This window comes from Spea bombifrons, chromosome 2 (genome assembly GCF_027358695.1).
Source record: "Spea bombifrons isolate aSpeBom1 chromosome 2, aSpeBom1.2.pri, whole genome shotgun sequence".
Classification (NCBI taxonomy): Eukaryota; Metazoa; Chordata; class Amphibia; order Anura; family Pelobatidae; genus Spea; species Spea bombifrons.
In genome coordinates, this window is record NC_071088.1 from 107906761 (window position 1) to 107928826 (window position 22066).

General features: G+C 39.2%; 1 protein-coding gene across 1 annotated transcript; it reads right to left on the reverse strand.

The window, feature by feature from the left end:
* Positions 1 to 265: 265 nt before the first annotated feature.
* On the reverse strand, positions 266 to 21790 carry EPSTI1 (epithelial stromal interaction 1). Its single transcript, XM_053455470.1, has 10 exons — positions 21570 to 21790; positions 18786 to 18844; positions 15029 to 15112; positions 14860 to 14933; positions 12838 to 12921; positions 8114 to 8187; positions 5310 to 5397; positions 4139 to 4222; positions 1326 to 1399; positions 266 to 321 (listed from the first exon to the last, which is right to left on the reverse strand). Exons 1-10 carry the CDS (start codon positions 21620 to 21622, stop codon positions 273 to 275), a joined length of 723 nt encoding a protein of 240 aa, XP_053311445.1. The 5' UTR covers positions 21623 to 21790; the 3' UTR covers positions 266 to 272.
* Between the last annotated feature and the right edge of the window lie 276 nt (positions 21791 to 22066).

A 22066-nucleotide genomic window follows, 5' to 3' on the forward strand; every position in this document is an offset into this window, starting at 1 on the left:
AGTGGTGATAACTCATACGAAATATGATTTGGGGTGATTCACCAGACAAACTTCAGGATCCAACCAAGTCTAACCTAATATTGTACCCCAGTTCAATGCAGAATGTATGCTTCTGAACAACCTAGGAGGAAGTCAGTGGGACTCAAACGGCGCTCAGAGAATTCATCAGGCACCTAGAGGGTTTGGGTAATTAACAATTTGTGAACCAAATCCATGAATAAAAATATGTTTGTGTTTAATGATAACGTAAAAGACAGGAACTCACCCATGCGTTAGCAGTGTTTTTTTCTTTCAAGTCTGTCCAGAAAAGCACTGTTCACCCTTTAAATATGAAAACATGTGAATATACACAGTTGGATGCCTGCTGAATTATAAACATACAGAAACTTTTTACAGGCACCAATATTTGGCTTGGGCGTTCAAACTGTTTGTGCTGACTGAGGGACAGGGACATGAGGGAAGACAGGAATCCCAGTGACCACAGAGCTTACTGACAGCAAAACCACGGTCTGCCATGCCCAAAGTCGCTGGTTCAAGCCCCATGGTTCCTGAAACTGTTCCTTTTTAAGTCATCAGTTGAGAGTCAGCAAAACTCGCTCCTGTTGAAGGGGATACCCCAAGCTGTCATTAGACAGTCGGATCACTCATGTATTGAAATCTACCAACCAATGCAGAAACCTTAGAACATGATATTTCTGCTGAGTTGTATCTGTGTTTTACAAGACTGTCCTAAGTTTGTCAAAGGGTTGGGTAATCTCTCTTCTATTGTTAATCGGCTTGTTCATGAAGCCTTTGTTAATGATGGGGGCTTAGAAGCCTGGCTCCGGATGTCAGGTGTCTCTCTCTGCCACAGGTTGCAACTGATATCCGCTTTTAAACTAAATCTACAAAAAAATTACATAGCACACGCTATAGGTAGCGTCAATAAATGAATTAAGTTATAGCAAAAACTCTTAAGGAACTATTAGTGTCTAGCACACTTGCACTTCTATTTCCTGAAAGGTACAACCAGGCCTGGACTGGCCATCAGTTAAATGCCAGTGTACCGGATGTTTATATGATACTCCTTACGCCAGAAACAAAGGTATATCCTGTATACTATAGTTACCAACCACAGTTTAAAATATTAAAATCCCTAATGCTTTCAAAATTAAAGCAAAATAAATGTGCCTTTAAAAGAGTCTCTCAAAGTAGTCATCGGGGCAACTAATTGGTTTTATAGATACTCCAGAGGACATAGAGTCGGATAACCAATGCAGTTTGAACCATTGGTGGCATTTAAAGACTGCTTTTTGTGTGCCATGTAAACTGCACCAGATATATACCTTCTCTGGTGATCTCTGTGAGATGCCATCCTTTCTTCTTCTTCCTGTCTTTGTTTAGATTCTTGGAATTCACTCTAGATTTAAAAAAATAAAAATAAATCCATCTTTACAAAGAAAGTAATCTTTCATGCACATTTTTCATTGGCTGTTTAGTTTTTATTGACTCCAGCACTGAAAATATATTAGGGGGAGGGTGATCATTACTAATAAAACAACAAAATAACAACCAAACAATGCTGTTGTGAATATAATGAGGAAAAGGGGCAGGAATGGGGGAATAGGTGGGTTAGGTGGCGATGGGTGGGTTAAATGGTTTTAGCAAAAAAAAAAACTTGAAAATCTCTAATTATACATTGTCTACCACAAATTCAAACAAACATATTCCGACCTTTAACAGTGTGCTGATTTTCTAATCTCTATATTAGCCATGTAAATATTCAGAAAACAAATCAAGAAAAACAGTGTAATAAACAATTTTAAGACAAAAATAAAACGTTCTAATAACTTTTACGCAGGAACAGGAAAAAAGCTTTTAGTCCAACACCTAAAGATCATGATCAAGTGACCAAGAAAAAGTAAATTAGACTTGAAAATAAATACTTTGACTGGTTCTAATTTTGTAATGTAGACACATGATCTGCATTATGTTACACTGGCCATATCATACTGAAAACTATTTAAAATTTTATTTTTTCATAGGAAGTTTCACTATATAAATATGGAGCAATGGGAAACAGCTGGTTTATCTTTCCACATTTCACATATGGCTTAATCCTTAAGCATTATATATACATTCAGTTAATACAACAGCGACATTGAACTATACCTATTGCAGATGAATATAAATGAAGATGATGGTTTTGGTGCATTTAGTAAAATAATACATTATTCAGTGCCCACCTAGCACAATGCACATTTCAAGATATAAATACATCATTTTTCTTTTTTAATTTGAATTACACACATTAGTTCTACACATCTACCTCACACCAACATAGGGAATTGAATGCCATCATTTTCCTGTAGCGCTTAAGAAACAGTATACCGAAATTTTATTTCAAGTTGGACAGATCAAATTAATACAAATTACCATCTGTGTAGTTCAGAAAATTTTGATGTGCCTATAACAGACGTTAAAATCTCAGAATATGAAAAAAGCGCAGAAAGAAATTATATAATTACTCTTTCAAAACAGAAGCTTACAGAAACCAAATGCCATTGTAGAAATAGCCAGAGGATTAACTGAAGTTGATGAAACACCAAGAAGTATAAGAGGTGATTTAACAAATCTGGAAGCAAGTCAGCGGGATGATTAGGGTAATGCATAAAAGAGAAATGGATTCAAGGCAGCATAAAAGATACATCACAGGAGAGGAAGATGATTGATGCAGTAGAGAAAAAAAAGAACACACCGGGAAGAGGCTTTATGCAATATTAAGTAGAAAAAAAAATCACAGCGTCTGTGGAACAACGATGGCAAATGTGAAAGGCTGACAGAAGTTAATGCAATAACAGCTCAGTGACAGATTTATAAATGCTGAGAAAAATAAAGGTTAGCTAACAAAACTAATCAATTTATTTCACCAAACAGAGATGGATTTACACTACAATGACAGTATACAAGTTGGAAAACCCGTGTATTATAGTTTCAATGAATCAAGGGGTTTTAACTTATGGGAGAGTATCACATTTTCTGAAAAAATGCCATCAGTTTTTTTAAAAACTATGAAAGGGTCAGTAATGGCTTATTTAGGGATTAGTGAAGCATTCGCCTTATTGATTGGTGTCTCTGAGCAAACCTGGCAATGTTTGGGTTTTTTTTGCTCATTCATTTACTCAGCAGCTGCCTGCTCATATTACAGGCATCTGCACATTTCTGTATGTGCAGTTATTGGGAACATGCTAACAATGTCATTTCCCTTTTAGTTCTATTTAGGCTGGAAGCCAGTAGTCTCCATAAATATTAGTAGTACTGCAGAAAGGGCTAATGGGCAGTGGGATCACTAGGTGGCCTACTGGGTGTTAAGCAATGAATCTCACATCCATAGCTGCGAATCTGGAGACCCTGGCGCTACAGCAGGGTTCTCCAAATTACAGCTTGCCGGCCACATCCAGCCGTCAGCAACGTGAGCTGCTGCCTGTAGGCCTTCTTACCTGGAGGCCTTCATACCTGGAGCCATTCTTGAGGCCAACCTTCAATTACATGAGAATGAGTATGTGCCAGGTGCCATTGCTAGTTATAAGTTTAATTTTATCAAGTTTTACTTTTCTGGGAGGGTTGTAGATAACTGAAATAACCTATTAACTAATAATAAAGGCTAATACAGCGAGGGGATTTAAACACATATAGGATGAGGGAATTTAAATAAATATAGGATGAGCATAAAGCTATCCTGAATCTAAGACAAGACAAAGAACTGGATAAGGCCATCAGGAAAATGGGCAGACAAGACTAGATGAGCTGTTTGTTTTACTTTCATTCATGTGTTGTTTCTTTACCTTCTTTATGTCCAGTAGCTGATGCACAGTTCTGTCACCAAGTGTAAGCCAGGGGACAATCAAATTGTTTTTCCCTTTTTTAACCACTGGAATCCCAAACAATGATCAGTGGCCCCCTAGTGGACATGATATGTATGTATACATAATTATTTTATTACAACCATGTGTAGAATTCTTAAACAAGGTCTTTGCACAGGGGGGGACTCTTTAAATCTTGTCGTTACATAACTACTGGTTACTATTCACCCCTGAGGAATACAGCATGTTAACACTTGCTAAATATTAAGATACTGTTTATCATTAAGATATCCCACCTTCCTACGCTGTTCTGCTTTCATTTCCTGTAGTCTTCTTTCCTCGTCTTGTTTTTGTTGTTGTTTGTAGGTCTCTCTCCTTGCCTGTAATAGACACTTTGATCATAAATTTAACAGGAAATCTATCATTGTTCACTGAAACACAGAAACATAGGCAAATATGTAAATCACTTTTTACAAATCACGGACCTGAAATGGCCGAGGCCCTTTTTATACCAAATCAGAGATGCCATTGAGGGTACAGTTAGTACAGCTTTAAGGGGCCCAGTCTTTGGGAGCCTGGATTCCTCATGGGGGCGCGCTCTGGCCCTATCTCTCGGTGCCTACATTTTTTGCTTGCTGTGCAGCAGTGCATAAGCCATGCCGGCAGAAGGAAGCATTAACTTGTATTTGCTGCTGCTGGTCCCTGCACTATACGCTGGGCCTACAAAAATAAAGAAATGTAGGCACTGAGGCATATACACACACGGATGGATAACTTGGGGGTAGGGAAGCAGAGGGGTATGTACAGGAAGGGCAGAGGACCTCCCATCATTGTAAACCCTTAATTAATTGTCAATGTAGATAAAGACTTCTGCCGGAAAAAGAGGGGTATGGATGCAAGAGGCAGAGGGGTATGGATGCAAGAGGCAGAGGGGCATGGAAACTGGGCAGGGGCACTGTGGAGACAAGAAAATAGAAATAGAGGACTGTGAAGGAGACGTGGTCTCAGAGAACATGGGAAGTGGTTGCGATGTTGAGGCACAGGCACATACATTATACTGGGCCCCAGAATTCCTGATGTAACAAACCTTAAGGTAACAATTAGTATGCCCCTTCCCGATGAATGTGAACTAAGATTTAAGAGTATATATTTTTTTTAAATTCACAATTTTATAATGAGGCTTGAGTAAACCTTTTTATAATAAAGCACACCTTCATGTGCTCTGCTAACTCTGGTGTACACGCATTACCACATCTTTTGTTTTAACATTTCCACGGTGGTTATAGAATATGAAATTCTCATGTAGCCTTATCGACATATTCTGACCTAAGCCGAAGCAGTCTCCTTCCACAAAAATGGACAACCAAGCCCCCTGCTGCACAATCGGCTCTTTACAAGATTGGTTATTCTGCTGCTTTGACAGATTTGATAAACACAGTTATCATCACCAGTCTGTGACACACTTACCCACGCATTTTGCTTGTCCCCAACACTATTGTCAGTTTGATAGTTGTCCACTGGCTGGGATATACGATTCAGAAATGCATTATTCCTTCTGCGCACAAAAAATGCAGAACAGCCTATTTGTTAATGTTTTGAACCAGTCAATATTTTTACCAAAACAGTCAAAAAGCCTAGCCTGGTGTACAGCAATAGAAAAAAAAAAAAACACCACAGCTCACTAAATGATACAACCAAGAGCATCAATCATTTCAATTGTCAATAGAGTCATTTTAATACCTATATACTGTAGCTTCAAGATTCTTTAGAATCAATCACATTTTTCTATTTCTATATGGATTCAGTGCAGATATTTTATTGGCTTTTCTTTGTCAAGGCATTCCCTTTCTCTTGACACACCATATGCTGCCCCGCTGGACATTCTAAGAGCTTAATGTTTGACATGCCTGCTAGAATGGTTAAACATTCTTAGAAATATTTCTTTAACTTTTTAAGTAAGAGATTTAGGAGGGACAGCACCTCTGTGGGATCCATGTCCTTCTATCCCTCTTTTCTACATACACACTAAGTTCATATGCACCTTACAACCATTTTGCATCATTATGTGTGTAGTAAGACATGTCAAGTACGCATAATTAAATGCTTAAATCTTCATCAATATTGCAAACTAAATATATTCATAATTGTTTAGATAAAAGTTTATTTTACAAAGCAAAAAGGTATCAGCACCGTGGAAATTTTGAAAACTTATTTTAATGTGCTAGTTTCATGGTATTTCCCCAATTATCTTCAGAGGTTAATGTCAGCAGAATTGCGTCAATCTTCATTGCAGGAAACCACATGAAGGGAACTCAATTTGTCAACTTTCAACTGGGTTGCAAAGTTAAATAGGCGGCGTTGTCAGGCACTTGCCTGGGCTCCAGGTCCGCATAATTGTGTCAATGCTTTTGGGGTAACAATCTCTAATCTTATCTCTGCAACATTGCAAGCTGAGTAACCGAATCCCCTTCATGTGGTTTTCACAATGACTGACTGACACAATTGTGCTGGCATGAAGCCCAAAGACGATTACTCAGTTTGTTTTACCTGTTAGGTGCGTTAATTAATTTGAGAGCAGTCTACAAATTTCTAGATATGGGTTTTGATTATGCACAAAATCTGACAAAAGTGTAATCAAACATTAATTTAAGAAGAGCTGATTTCCTACGTCCCCTATGAAATTAAGTGCAGATGTTCCCATTAGCTTTATTGTAGCATATGTTAACGGTTGCTGTCCAGTTTCTACACTTGAAGATTTGACTTTCAATGGATCATCAAATTGCAAACCATACATTAATAACAACTGTTAGAACCAATTTAAGGTCACTAAATACATCCCACTGTGTCCAGAAACAGCAGAAAATGTGTTTGCATATAAAGCTGTGTGCTTTACAATATGTTCTAAACAAAATATGGACCTTGATTTTTGTATTCCCGAGTTCATGACCTATATTTTTGTGAAAGCTTTGCTCGTCTTTGATCTCTATTAGAATATGCAATCTGTTTGCAATCTTTAAAGCAAAAAGCACACAGATTAATGTTCACAACTTGGAAAGCAACCTCACAGGCATTCAATAAATTGCTTTCATTATAACACTCTGGAGAGCCTCTTCAAATGCCTATAAAAGCCTAGTTTTCTGCCTGTTAGCTAAATAATTGACCTGCCTTCAGATAATCAAGAGGGAATGATTTCGCTAAATATCCTGTAACAGTAAAACAGTCAAATATGTGTTAATGTTTTGAAATAATGTCATGATGGAAGGTACATGTTCATGTTAACACCAGCCTCGAGGCTTGTGGAGTGGCTGTGACAAAGCGGCGCAGTCGCTTTAAGGTGAATGGCTGACAGCTGAATATGCGTGGCTGGATGCTACGTTTTATGGTCACATAGGGTGCGGCCTGGCATATCCAGTGGCTGGACACACGTTGCAGCCCCCGATCTGATATAACAGAGGCAGATCGGGTGAGTAATGTGGTGCTATCGGCCTGTGGCCCATCAGGCGTTTGCACGTGTGCCAGCCCAGAGCCTGTTCATGAACAATTAAATTGGGGGTATTTACTAAAACGAGTCCGATTTAGCTATCGCTACATTTGATAGGAGATAAATATTTTTTTTCAATTAACTAACCTTTATTTCAAGCAGGGCTTTCAAATGAGTTTCTACCAATGAGAAGGACACAAACTGGGATGCTTAGATATCATTAATAGAACGTAGAATATGTCAGTACAGAATATATTAACACAAGAAAGTGAGAGTGTAGATGTTTTCAACCTTGCTTTAAACTCCATTAACACTCAGTACTACTTTTACAAGGAACGGTTATTTAATAGAATAAAAAATGGAATGGAATAAAAATTTATATAAAACATACAATATTAAAAGTTAATTCTGAACATCCTAGTAATGTTACCATGATATCATATGGGGTTTCATCTGCATACAAGAGAAATCTTCCCTTCTTGCAAAATGTTTTTATTCTTGTTTTTCTCTATTTAATATACTGTATATTATTAATTCTAAAATATATCAAAAGAAAACTCGATCTGCCTTTGAAAAAAAAGACTACATAATTTGTGAGTAAACATGAAAAAGAGGGGAATCATAATTCAACAACCAAACGGTAAAAAAAAAAGCTCTGTTCACTAGGGTGTAAAAAACCCATAACCGTGAAAGTGTTAAAGCGATTTAAAAGACAGAGGGCTCTCCTCTCTTATTAATGTGCATATTTGTCAACAAAAGTGGTAATCATTAATAAATGCGCACAACTTACAAACACATGTCTTCTTGCCATTGTAGTTGCCTTGCCATGTATTCATCTCTCTTCTTTTGTTCTAGTTTTTCAGCCTGCATACATCAACAGTTAACACAATGATTCAGTGACAGTAAATTATACCGGAATAATACAATTAGTGTTGCAGTCAAGGTCATCAGTCATCAACCTTGCAAAATGTCAAGTGCCTATCACCTTTTCATACTCTTACTTTTATTATAACACCATTGGACATAGGAATTACTTCATGACAGACCAAGCCAAGTGACTTCATGCATGGAGAGGTAAATTTATGGAATTCCATCTGAACAACTAATCTATGCATTATGCAGGGCCAACCTAAACCTTAATTCAAGATAACAGGGGCTGGCCCTTCATAGTGCAAAACTGAAGTGCTCACCCAAACTCACCTAAAGTTTTAGCAATTAAATTCAGCACAGTGACTGCAGAGTACACTTTCTTAGCGGTATGTGCTTGGTTTTAATGCCCATACTCAACACAGACAATGAAGCCACAATGAAAAAGATATGTTAATACTGAATGGAATAATGACATGAACTTTGTATTGAGAATCTCATAAAGATGGCCTTTTTAAATTTATTTCCTGAGCGAGACCTGGCTTTATGTTCTGTGGTGTCGCTGGGCAAGGGAGGACTAGCAAGTGCTGGGGGAGTTCAGAGCTGGTGTTACCGGCCTCAAGCCTAGGAGAACTTGGGTCCGGTACAAGAAATCTCTAACTGTGTGCAGAAGACAGCACACGGTAAGGAGTTCCATTTATATTATATTTTATATATATAAGGTCACTTCTCCATTCTAATACTTTTGGATCCCTCTGCTGCTTTTGATACTGTTGATCACCACCTTCTCCTTGATTCAATTAATTCTACAGGCATTCAAAATACAGCTCTCTCCTGGATCTCCTCAGACAGGGGCGTAACTAGAAACCTCAGGGCCCCGGTGCGAGAATCTCCATTACACTGCTCCTCCATCCATTCCCTCATAAACAAATACTCCCCTACTCAATCTTTATGTTTTTCCCATGTCCTCCTCACTCTTCCTTTACCCATCTACAAGATTTCACTCGGGCTGCCCGATATCTCTGGAATCTACTTCCACCAAACCTTCAGCTTTCACCCTCCCTCCCAACATTCAACATCTCACTTCTTCAGAGAAGCTGCACCATTTTAGTTGCTGGAACTTCCCTTTCACTGATACAAACTCCACACTACCTCTCACCTTTCTCTGGTTTGTCCTCACCCCATACCCTCAAGATTGTAAGCTTGCGAGCAGGGCTCTCCCCACCTAATATATAGGTTTGTCTTAGTCTGTCAATTCTCGTCTTGTCACAACCTTTGTATATATGTATTGTAAGAAGTGCTACATAAATTGTTGGCGCTATTTAACCCCTTCGCGACCTTTGCCGGTTCAGGACCGTCATGACAAGAAGGTCACTAAATGACCTTTGACGGTCCTGAACCGTCAAAAAGTTAAATAAGCTTAGAAAGTGATCAAGGATCACTTTCTTCGCTTAAACGGCCTTGCTGCAATGCCTCGACGTCGAGGCATTCAGCAAGGCCGAGATCGGCATCGGGGGCCATGTCTGGCCCCTCCCCGGGGCGTCAACAGCCGCCATACATTGTATGGCGGCGGACGCCCGTTTTGAAAGCGTTTAGGAGGCGATCAACGATCGCCTCCTAAACTTAAATGGTGTCGCTGGAATGCCTCGATCAGGAGGCATCCAGCGACACCAAACACTTACCTTTAGGTGGGCTGTGACCGCTCCGGAGAGCGGTCACAGCCGCCGCTGCCGGTGATCTTCGCCATCAAGTAAGATGGCGGCGGCCGGGAAATAAAACAAGAGAGACGAAAAGTTCGCTAGAGGGTCTCCAGACCCTCTAGAGAACTGGCTCCACTTGCTGGTTGAATACAGGTACTGCATTCAACCATGCAAGTCAATGGAGCCCAGCTTTCTAATCACTATGTGATTAGTAAAATATTAAAAAAAAAAAATAAAAATGGAAAAAAAAAAAAAAATGTGCTAACATTTAAAAATAATTATGCAGTGATGTCACTAGATGAACCATCCAGTACCAGCAAAATGTGTAAAAAAAAAATATAAAAAAAGTATTAAAAAAATAAAAAAAAATAAAAAAATAAAGTTTATTATTTTGAGCAAGTGCTAAAATTTCTCAAAAATCTCAAAGAGTTAAAATAAAAGCACTTCAAATACCCAAGGGGTGTCTAATATATAAAAAAAATGGCTGATGGGGTAAATTGGAGTGGCCTAGCTCACAGATAGGGCATAGGTACAGACTGACCAAAATGGAGAAAAAAAGCGCACTTCCCAAATGTGGCATTTTAAATCTGAAACAACCCGACAAACCCATGCATGTTGGGTATCACTGCACTCAGGAGATGTTCCTGAACACATATTGGGGGGTTGTTTGACAGTGACATATACCAGAACCTGTATATCTATAACTAAAGTACAATTTGTGTGAAAAAAATTACTATTACAAAGTTTGACAAAGTGTAGTTCTATAATTGGTGCATGGAAAGGGTTAAAATAACAGCATTCGGAATACCCTGGGGTGTCTAGTTTTCCATAATATATGGTTTGAATGGGTTAAATTTAGTTAACCGGCTTCAAAGATATTCCAAAGAGGAGATGGAGGCAGAATGACCAAATGACCACCTGAATTACGCATGCCCCAAAAGTAGCCTTTTACCAGCCAAACAATCTGACAAACCCATGCATGTGGGGTATCGCTGTACTCAGGAGATGTTCCTGAACACACATTGGGGTGTTGTTAGACAGTGGCATATACCAGAACCTGTATATCTATAACTAAAGTACAATTTGTGTGGAAAAAAAAATAAAAAAAATTACTATTACAAAGTTTGACAAAGTGTAGTTGTATAATTGGTGCATGGAAAGGGTTAAAATTACAGCATTTGGAATACCCTGGGGTGTCTAGTTTTCAAAAATATATGGTTTGAATGGGTTAAATTGAGTTAACCGGCTTCAAAGATGTTCCAAAGAGGAGATGGAGGCAGACTGACCAGATTTGTTAAAAAAGATTTGGAAATCATAAAACGCTGCTTGTACTTATTGCCCTATAACGTACAAAAAACAGCAAAAAAACATAAAAACATTGGGTATCTCTAAACTCAGGACAAGTAGTAGAATCTATTTAGCTAGTTTTTTTACTTGCTTTTTTAGGTGAGTAAAATATTTTTCAAATAAAAGTCATAAAATGTCTTTTTTTTTCAATTTTTCACCATGTTTTTTTTATTTTTTTTATAGTAAATAAGATGATACGATCAAAATAATGGTATCTGAAGAAACCCCATCTTGTCCTGAAAAAAACAATATATAACTTATGTGGGTACACTAAATGGGTGAGGAGAAAATTACACCTGAACACAACCACCACAAAAGTGTCAAAACAGCCTCGGTCCCACAGGGTAGAAAACGAAAAATGAGCCCGGTCCTTAAGGGGTTAATAAAAATATTATTATTATATATTACTAATACTAATAATAACATTCAGTTTATTATACTAAACTCTGGCCAAACCTGTACATTACCCTACTGATAGTACCTGCGCCATCTAGTGTCCTGGGAGTAAAATAGCATCTAAACCGGTCTCAATATCTATAGGTAGATAACACTAAACAAGATACTTCTCACAATGTACTGGCGAGTGTTTATCGCCAGTATATTTTTACATGCTTTCTATTTTACTAACATCCCTGTCCTCTACACTGGCCTGAATTTATTTTCAGGTTTTATTTGCTATTTCCCAAATAAACATGGGCTGTTTCCTAAACATATAACCAGTGTCTGTAATATGTTTGTATAATAGGCTATCTATAAAACATAACGTTATGTGTAGGGGCCAGTAGATCATTGTAGCAGGTAGCTGACAGCAGGACTGGGATTACTCCACGAGCCCCATTATCACTAAACACAGTTTTTGTTCTGTTCTTTTGGTGGTAGTGCTGATCTTGTTTTATTCAGCAACACTGGTTGCATGATTTAAAAAAGGAGGTAAGTTATGACACAGAAAAGCTTTTAACAGCTTTTTAAAAGCATTTATATCAGTAAGACTGAGTAAGCTTTTTCCCATACAAAACAGGTATGTCTGTAACATCACAGTACCACCTGTGCTGTTTCAAATTTTTTTTTTTTTAGCCAGCTTGGTGTGGGAACTTCCCACAGTCAGTATGAGCACAGAAGAGATGCTCAGTTTTAGACTGTTATAATAATAATACATTTAACCTTATGTTTATTTTTCATAAAAGACTTCTAAAGTATTTTAGTGCTATTTCGCTCCTGTGTTTGACCTGGTTTGATTCCAGTTACCCTGAATTCTGACTCCCTGACCTGAGCTTGTGACACAAACTATTCCGTACTCTGTCTCCCTGGTCTCAGCCTGTTATATGGCTTGCCTATTTACCACCTCCCAGTGCTACCTGTGTGCACCCCTGATGTTTGTCCACAGTCTGGGAGATCATCACAAAGTCCCACGGCTGCTCAAACACAAAAGGCTCAACCTAAGGGGAGCTGGTTGGAGGGCTGACGGGCTTCCTCCCGTGGGGAGATACTGTCCTACCCTGCACCAGTGTCTCCTCTACTATGCTGTACGTGACTCACTATACAAACATACAGCAGACCAAGAAAGAACTCATTTCTCGTGATGTAGTTTTCAGATCTATACCTTTTGCCTTTGAATGTCTTTCATTTGCTGTATGTCTGCATCTTCTCTTTCCTTTTCTTTCCTTTTGCGTTCTTCTCTCTGAAGCTATGAAACAAACAATATATTTTATTCAGCCCCAATGGAAACACTACTTACAAGGCGCAAGTTAAATTAGATGTTTTTTTGAACTGTACCAATTGTAGTTTTAAATGCATTCCAATATAGCAAATACTTGTATTCACGGTATAGGATGGGTTAACAGGGCTACTTGTATTAAATCGGTTTTCTTAGAGCAGATCCTTCCATACATGCTATCTATCAACCTGTTCAGACCCCATCATAAAGTCAGTGAAAAAACATCCAAGCAGGGTGTCTTCTTGTTGTCATTATAATTTGCATATAAACACTGTAACCATTTTAATCGGATTAAAATTACATTAAAATTAATTTTGAATCCATAGCTTTTGGTGATAGGTGGGGTTATCACATTATCATATTTTCTGACATTACACATTTTTAACTAAACTGGGTATCTCTATAAATTCGAGTAGCTCAATGAGTTACCAGAACCTTGTTAGGTATTTGGAAAATATTAAATAGAACTTGGCGGTGGAAGGAAATTAATCTTTGGGATGGTGGGGTGAACAAGTATGAGTTAAGCTAGTTTTACATTAACCCTTTCACACACACCCACATCACGGTAGAGCTGGCAGACGAGCATTGCTTCAGTGACAGGCCGTATAGTTGTTAAATAAAGTTTTACTTTTGGCAATCTCCAATTATTTGTTTTCTCTAAAACACATGGACTCTGGAAGCAGCAAAAGATAAAATAGGCATGTTCCACAACTTTTACTTGTGACCAAGCTTCTCTCAATGCATTAATGTTTAATATAACATCTGTCCAGATTGAGTTATTAAAACCAGGTGACTAGTATATACAACAAACTGCAGTGTAAAAACCAACTAATGGAAAACTAGCCCAAAAAAGATCTCTTTAAAAGGGGTGGTAATGTCTACATGATGTCATATCCCAGCACTCAGCAGCAAGCGCCAGTCAACAGCAACAGAGAACGCTCAAGCAGAGGTCTGCAGAAAAATCGAGACAGTTGGCAGGTATGCATTGTGCATGCACAAGCAATTGGAAAGTGTGTTCTTGCAAGGTTTTCTCCCTGCAACTATAGTTCCTACATTAAATGCCATCCAGCTGTATAAGAGATGTAAAAACCTATAGTATAACAGATTCAGTTATTTAACTAAACTATAGAAGGGGTCTCACACCAATGTGAATAAATGAGTACCATCAATGTTTTTGTATATACCACACACTCCATTGTAGCACCTAACTTGTGAAATCCACATGTGTTCTGGGGAAAAAATGGCCAATGTTGCAACCTTAGCTGCAGCTGCCCATTACAATTTGGCCGTGCGTAATATCTCACCGTTTTGTTTACTGGTAGCCATCAATAGGTCTCCTAATTCTTGTTTACCCCAAAATCTTCAGCTTAGCAACATAGACTCCCCACCCACGCAATATGAGGTACTGCAGAGACCTGTCAACCGTTAAAGCACAGACTATTGGAAAGTTTAAGTTACCCTACTAAGTGAGCCATAACTGGACCCAAGGAAAGCCTAATAAATCTTCAGATTGATAGTTCTTGGATATTCATCTATGAACTATTTATCTCATATGCTCTATGATACCTTTACTTCAGGTCTAGGACCTTCTGCTTGGTGGGGCAGGTAAAGCCAAGTGGGCCCGGTAAAGCCAAGTCCCAAGGGAGAAAACCTTGCAAGAACACATTTTCCAATTGCTTGTGCATGCACAATGCATACCTGCCAAGTGCCAACTCTGTACAAGCATCCTTGCTTTTACTGGGAGGGGCATTACATGAACCTGCTGTGTTCCAGTATCTGTGAGTTGCCTGCCTTGCGCTGCAATGGACCTTTGTGAACAATTCCGGACCCCCCCCCCTGCCCAGCCTCTGGGTACAATATATATTTAAGCTTGGTAGCCATGCCAGACACCAGGAAAGGGAATGTTACCATTTTTTGGTACTTGGATTGTGACTGCACCAACTGTTGCCTCTGCCTTGCTTCTGCTTCTGGTATATAACCCCCTATAAAAGAAAAAGAATACAAATTAGACCAACTCCTTTGATTTTTATATATATATATATTTAAACTAGTTTAACTAGTAAATAGGTTTACTCACCCACTTGCGATGGTATAAGGTTTATGGGGCCTAGTCTCTGAGCCTCCTTCCAGTTATCCCAGTTTTCAACTTCTTGCCTAGCCACTGGGATATAAGCAAAACTATTAACATTTAACTGCAGAAAGATAGGAAACAGTTAATGGCTTTTATCTGCCACCAAATTGTATATTTCAATAAATATTTCTAATCCTATAATTTCCAGATGTTTTTCCAGATTCCAAACATTGCCTATATGCTATTCATGAATCCAAAATTATTGTCAGTGATTACGCGAGTAGTGAGTATGCTTGCATTATAATATAGTGTCATAAGAACCATTTATTTTCTACTCTGCTGATAAGCAAAACAATTTGCATACTGCTTCTACAACATTGAACTGCAGTGATGCATCAGAGAAAGCTGTTTCCACACGGTTTCTCCAGGTGGTTTATCCTGGGAGATGGAAATATTTTCTAAACTGTTTTACTCTCATATTCCATTCTCATGAATAATCCTTAAAAGTACCCTATAGGGTGCCATTTAACGTCCTTTCAGATGACTTAATTATTAAAACTAATGTGTGAACATTAGACAATGAAAAATTATGGGGGGGGGGACAATCCTGTACTGCAAATGATATTTATGCAAAAAATATTACAGTTGAATAAGCTGTTCCCTAGTAGGTGAGTACCAACAATTAAAAATGATATATCATCTGATTATTTTTCTTTTAGTACATATGGCATTTGGGCATATATTTAGATACAATGAAGGTGTATGATAATAATGATCCCAGAGCACAAAAGATTTGGCTTTGTACCTATTTGTTTACGTACATGCTACTTTAAATGTTACAGTACGTTTTGCCACTTTTTACGCAAAATCAGACGTGTCCTCATACCTGGCAACTCTCAAGGTTTGACCTGGCCTCCAGGGCACTCACCTCTTGCTTTGGGGCAGGTGAGCAGTGTTTAGCCATGCCCAATCCCCACGGAACTTCCCTTCTACTCTCAGCCCATTTAACGCTATCTGGGGCTAGCCACACAGCTCCACAAAGCTACTCCCTCACAAGAGGGAGATCTCCGACTAGCGTACCCTGAAAAATTCACTGGTATGCCTGTCATATTCCAGGAAAATAGTGTCACCCTGGCCAAATCTCATTTTCAGGATATATGTATGTCACATTTATTATTGTCACCAATATTATATAGAATATAATAAATATAAATAAAGGATAAATTAGCATAAAAAAATTGACTTTTGGAAACTTATTGTTGCTCCTTGCTAATGACAGATGTCATGATAAGATTATCAGTGTCATTCACTTCACCTGTCAGTGGTCATAATGTTATGGCTGATCAGTGTATAAGTGGTGTGAGAGGGAGCGTGTGTGTTAGAGCGTATTTGTTAGAATGAGTGTGTTAGCATGTATACTAGCATGTGTATATTTGTGTAAGTGTGTTTTCGCCTGAGTGTATGTTGCAAGGGGCACATAGAAGCTGTTTGGGGGCAATGATAGCACAGAGAGATTGTTTGGGGGTTGTGATGACCCTGATAAGCTGCTTGGGGCAAACATAGCACTCATAAGCTATTTGAGGGCTAAGGTGGCATTGTGGGACATGTTGCTTGGTGAAGTTTGGGAGGGTTTCCTGTAGTTTCTAGTTCTAGTTATATACCCAAGGGTGCTTAGGGAGCTAAGCCTAAATCCTGCCAGACCGCCATTTTTTATTCTTTCAGTTCAGGTATAGTGCCAATAGACTTGCGTAAGGCAGATGTGGCACCCATATTAAATCAAAATCTCAGCTGATCAACTAAAGGCCAGAGAGCTTGACATCCATAGTAGGGAAAACATCTTGGTTCAGAAAATAATTAGTAGAAGTCAGCATGGTCTTGTCAAACTAACTTCATAGCATTCTATGAAGAAGTCCGTCACTCCCAGAGTCCCTTTGCCCCCTCCTTCATTGTGCAACACCTCTATTTTGCTCCCTCTTGTAGTTAGGATATAGATCAAATAAACAACAGATGGAAACACAGCCTTGCGGGTATAGATCAACTGAAAATCACAAGCGAATTCAGCATTAAAGCTATAGATCAAATAAACAATGCATGCAAACCCAAAATTGCAGACATAGATCACAGGTCACCCCAAAGGCCAGCACTGGCACACAGATTGCATCCCTGTGTCAACTATGCCCCACACAGCCTCCCTGTGCCATCTTTTCTCCAAACATCTATGTAATATGGATGCTTTATTATCATTTTCAATCTGGAATTCCTAGAAAATAACTTTCAAGGTAATTGATTCTGCAGGCAATAGCCCTTGTTGTAGACATGCTGCCGGACAGCAATGGGTCATGAGGACAGTGGGTATTATACGAATTTTAAGGCAACAGGAACACACTTTCATAATAATACCAGCCTTGGTATCATGCATACATTATATTTTCACATTCCTCGCCCTTCTAGTAGTGTTTGTTTTCATGTGCCATGGTCTGAAGTGACAATATGGTCTTGGAAGCTGTGTATGGCAAAACCCGCATTATTGATCAAAATCTACAGTTCTTAATAATCTTTGCCCCATTTACACATCCATACTATCACACACACTCATTCACTCACTCATAGATATTTATTAATTCACTAGTGCAAACAACCTAGAGATAAGCAGAGGGCCCCTGTAGAAGTGTGAGACCGCCACAGAGAATTCAGTTGAGGTAAAGGGGTGGGGGTATATGAACGAGTGTGTGTGAATGAATGTGTGTAAATGAGTACTTGTGAATGAATTAGCCAGCAGCTTACCTGTGCAAACAACTTCTCTTTTACTGCCCAAGGAAGCCAGGAACACAGCACAGTCACATGATGTACAAGAGCACAATGCAGAAGTAAGCTGCTGGCACATGTGGAATCGATCGCAGGGGTCGCGTAGGCCCCCTAGGGGTCGCATGACCGGTCACAGTTAAAACCCCTGCAATCGTGGTTGCTACTGGCTTAAGGGACAGCTGCTAGGCCCCCCCAGACCAGTAAGGAGAGGGATCAACAAGGCCTACAGCAAAAAGGATACTAACCCCACTGTGAAGTATGGAGGTGGCTCACTGATGTTTTAGGGTTGTGTGAGCTTTAAAGGTATGAAAGCTGCGCATGGGGCGCTCTTGGACAATGACCCTAAGCATAACACCAAGTTGACCCTCCAGTGGTTACAGCAGAAAAAGGTGAAGGCTCTCGAGTGGCCATCACAGTCTCCTGACCTCAATATCATCAAGCCACTCTGGGGAGATCTCACACGTGCGGTTCATGCAAGACAACCAAAGACTTTGCGTAACCTGGAGGCATTTTGCCAGCTACTCCACCTGCAAGAATTTGGGGCCTCATAGACAACTATTACAAAAGACTGCACACTTTCATTGATGCTAATGGGGGCAATACACAGTATGAAGGGGTCATTTCTGTTGCCATGTTTTGCTTTATGATTTTTATTCTGCTATAACCTACAGTTGAATATGAATCCCATAAGAAAGAAATGAAATGTGTTATGCTTGCTTACTCATGTTTTCTTGGTTCACATATTACCAATTATCTAAGGGTATGTAAACTTTGGATCACAACTGTACATAGCCAAATATATATATATATATATATATATATATATATATATATATATATATATATATATATACACACATATTTATAACCACAAACACGGAACGTTGCTGGTGAAACTATGGCAACCATACTCTATCACTGCAATGTAATTTATGTATTTGTAGAATTGTTTTTTTACCTCGTTGAAGTTCCTCTCTCCTTGATTCATTTGGTGGTATCAGTATGTAGGAACCCATGCTGGAAAAAAACAACCACTTATTAATAGTATTGGCATTTTTATACATAATATGCATACCTGGGCGCTCACCCGGCAATCTCCGGGTCAAGACCCGAATCCTCCAGGCCGCGGGAGCAAGGTCTTGACACGCCCTGCTCCCCGCCCATTTTTTTCTTTAAATGGGAGTGTTTCCCGCTGCCGTCAGCAGGACCGCCCACTGACGCCAGTGTGCAGTCCTGGCCGCGTCCCGCAAGGGAACGCTCCGGGTAGCCGGAGCCCAGAAGTTCCCAGGTATGATAATATGTATCTACTCAGTTGACATAATGGAAATTACAATAAATAATAAATAGCATGAAATAAATTGCAAATTGTACAATTCAAAAGATAAAAGTCTGTTTTTAAAAAAAATAGTGTTTTATAGTTTAATGAGTACAATTTTCTCTTTGTGTGGCACATTTGCTTGTAAGATGCTCAATAAACAGCATTAATATTATTTATTAATCTGCATAGCACCATCTTATTCCCTAGTGCTGTACAACAGTTAAACAGGACAAAAATAGTTAATTGCATAACAATTTGGAGACTATAATAGCAAAGATCTCCCAGTATGCACATAACATTACAAACTTATGTAATCTACAATATAAAGATGGCTGCTCTTAGCAGTATATAGTACAGAATTAAAACAAACACTGTTTACACAAAATGAACTATTTAAATAAAGTAACACTTCATTTTTGAAACCCCTTCCTCCTTGTTTGGTATGATTGATCTTCTTTTCAAATATTTATGTATTATACCTTCACATAAAGCGCCAAGTTGCCAACATATTATTCTCAATGAACACACTATACACAATGATTAATATAGGATTACTGTGTATAATTCTAAAATAAAAACACTTTAACCACAGCCTCTGTTCTCTGAACTACCTGTTCAGTTTACAGCAAATAAAGGTCATAGTGCTCCCTCCACCTTTAAGATTCTAACAAGTATAAAGTTGACAAATCTTGTGTAGACTTAGACATAAACATAATAGTAACCCAAACAGGGCAGGCCTTCCCACCATATAGTACCTCTGGCAAGAATCCATTTTTTTGTTCCTTCCCATGCCATGACTTTATATACATTTTGAATGCCAATGTAGGCATAGGTCTCTTGTGCATGTCCCCCATACATTGCCATGGCTTCCGTTTCGCCTTTGCCAGTTACTAGTCTGATTTCTACACAATGGGGCATTTTGTTTGGATGACTTTTGGCACCCGCCTGGTCCAGGCACCCCAGACAGCTGCCTGGCACTAAGCTTTAAATGCAAGACTTGCACAGCACACATAAGCCCCTGGCCTTTTAGACCTTTGTATGGATTTACTTTAATAATTACCGTTACTTTAAAATGCTCCAGGTATCTTCTGGCTAGTGTTTGTGGACTTTTTATAATTAAATGACCCTTTCACGGTATTTGCACATTTCTGAAAAATTGTAAAACCTAACACGTTTAGGTGTAGGAAATCTTTACCAAATGAAAAATCACTGTCAAGTTGCTCTAGAGGTGCACAATACCCTCTACACGGTGCCCAGATCCAGGGGGCGCAACAGGGCAATTGCATCCCTCCTAGGAAGACGGTGGTGTGTCTGAATCCCAGATATATCCCTTTATCTTTCTAGTTTCAAGGAAGAGGCCGGTTCAGCGGAGTTATGTAACAATGCTGTGGTAGCAGAAAGGCAGCTCACACGGAGTGCTATCTGATGAGGTATCATGCAGTGTAAGTGAAGCATAATGTGTGTGTGTGTATTTGTTAGTGTGTGTCTGTGTCAGGGTATGTTAGTGCGTGTGGTAGTGTCGGGTATGTGGTAGTGTGAGTGTCTAGTGTGCATATGTGGTAGTGTGAGTGTCTAGTGTGTGTGTGTGGGGGGATAATAGTGTGAGTGTCTGGTCTGTGTAGATGTGTCTGGTGTGAGTGGTAATGTGTCTAGTGTATGTGGTAGTGTGGGTGTCTAGTGTGAGTGCATTTGTGTCAGGTGTGTGTGGTAATGTGAGTGTGTTTGAGTCTGGTGTAAGTGTGTGTGGTAGTGTGAGTGAGTGTGTTTGAGTCTGGTGTGAGTGTGTGGTAGTGTGAGTGTGTTTGAGTCTGGTGTAAGTGTGTGTGGTAGTGTGAGTGAGTGTGTTTGAGTCTGGTGTGAGTGTGTGGTAGTGTGAGTGTCTGGTGCAAGTGGTTGTGTGAGTGTCTGATGTGTCTAATCTAATGTATGTGGTAGTGTGAGTAGTATTGTGAGTGTCTGGTGCGTTTGTGTGATTGTGGTAGTGCAAGTGTGGTAGTGTGAGTGTTCCTCCCAGGGTGAGGCTCAGGATTCCCCACCCCGAGTAAGTTCTGTCCAATATGGAAGTGCAATTGTTTTTAAACTAAATTAAAAAAATACATAACAAAAATCACAACATTGATCTTCCATTCGCTTATTGTTGGGTTTATGTAACTATAAGACATTGTAACCAATCACAGAATCCTCATCAAGTTACTGCAGCTGAGATAAGCTCTGTGTAAGAACAATCAGGAATCAGAGGAAACGAAAGTGAAAATAGTAAAGCCAGCAAAGGGGAATTCACTAAAGACTGCTGTGGAACATTTCACGCCAATGTGTTTAACTGTTTCACTACCACAGAGGGACCTGCTGACGCAAGGCATTCTAAATAACTAAACGCTACCCAAGCCTCATTCAGATACAGTAAGATATGCAGATATTACTTACTGTTGTGGCTCCCGGGAGGCCTGTGGGGAGGGCTGCTGGGGACTTGGATTCATTGCACCCTCAGTGTCTGAAAAGTTACTCTGCTGCCCCGTCACAATCTTCCTTCTATCTGAATAACTTTTACAGCCACTGCAGTATTTTCTAAACTGTTCCTAATAGTCCCCTCCAAGGTGTCTGCTCACAGGTATCACCCTCCTGCTGCGGTGACAGTGAAGAACTAAGCAAGGTTCAGGTTTGCCTCTGGTATGCGTTTTCCACCGCACCTTCCAGGGTGGATCCTGTGATGAAAAAAGTCACATGACAAAAAAGAAACTTTACAAGACCTCGGAAAAGGAAATAAATCAAATACACACACTTTATATTTACTTTACAAAAACAGTAGACTGCTTTGTTGCTGCTTAGGATGTAGCATACGAGCTCTGGTATATTATTGTATATATTATTGCTGAGGACATACCATATATTAGGACACTCCAAAATGAATATCATTACTTGCT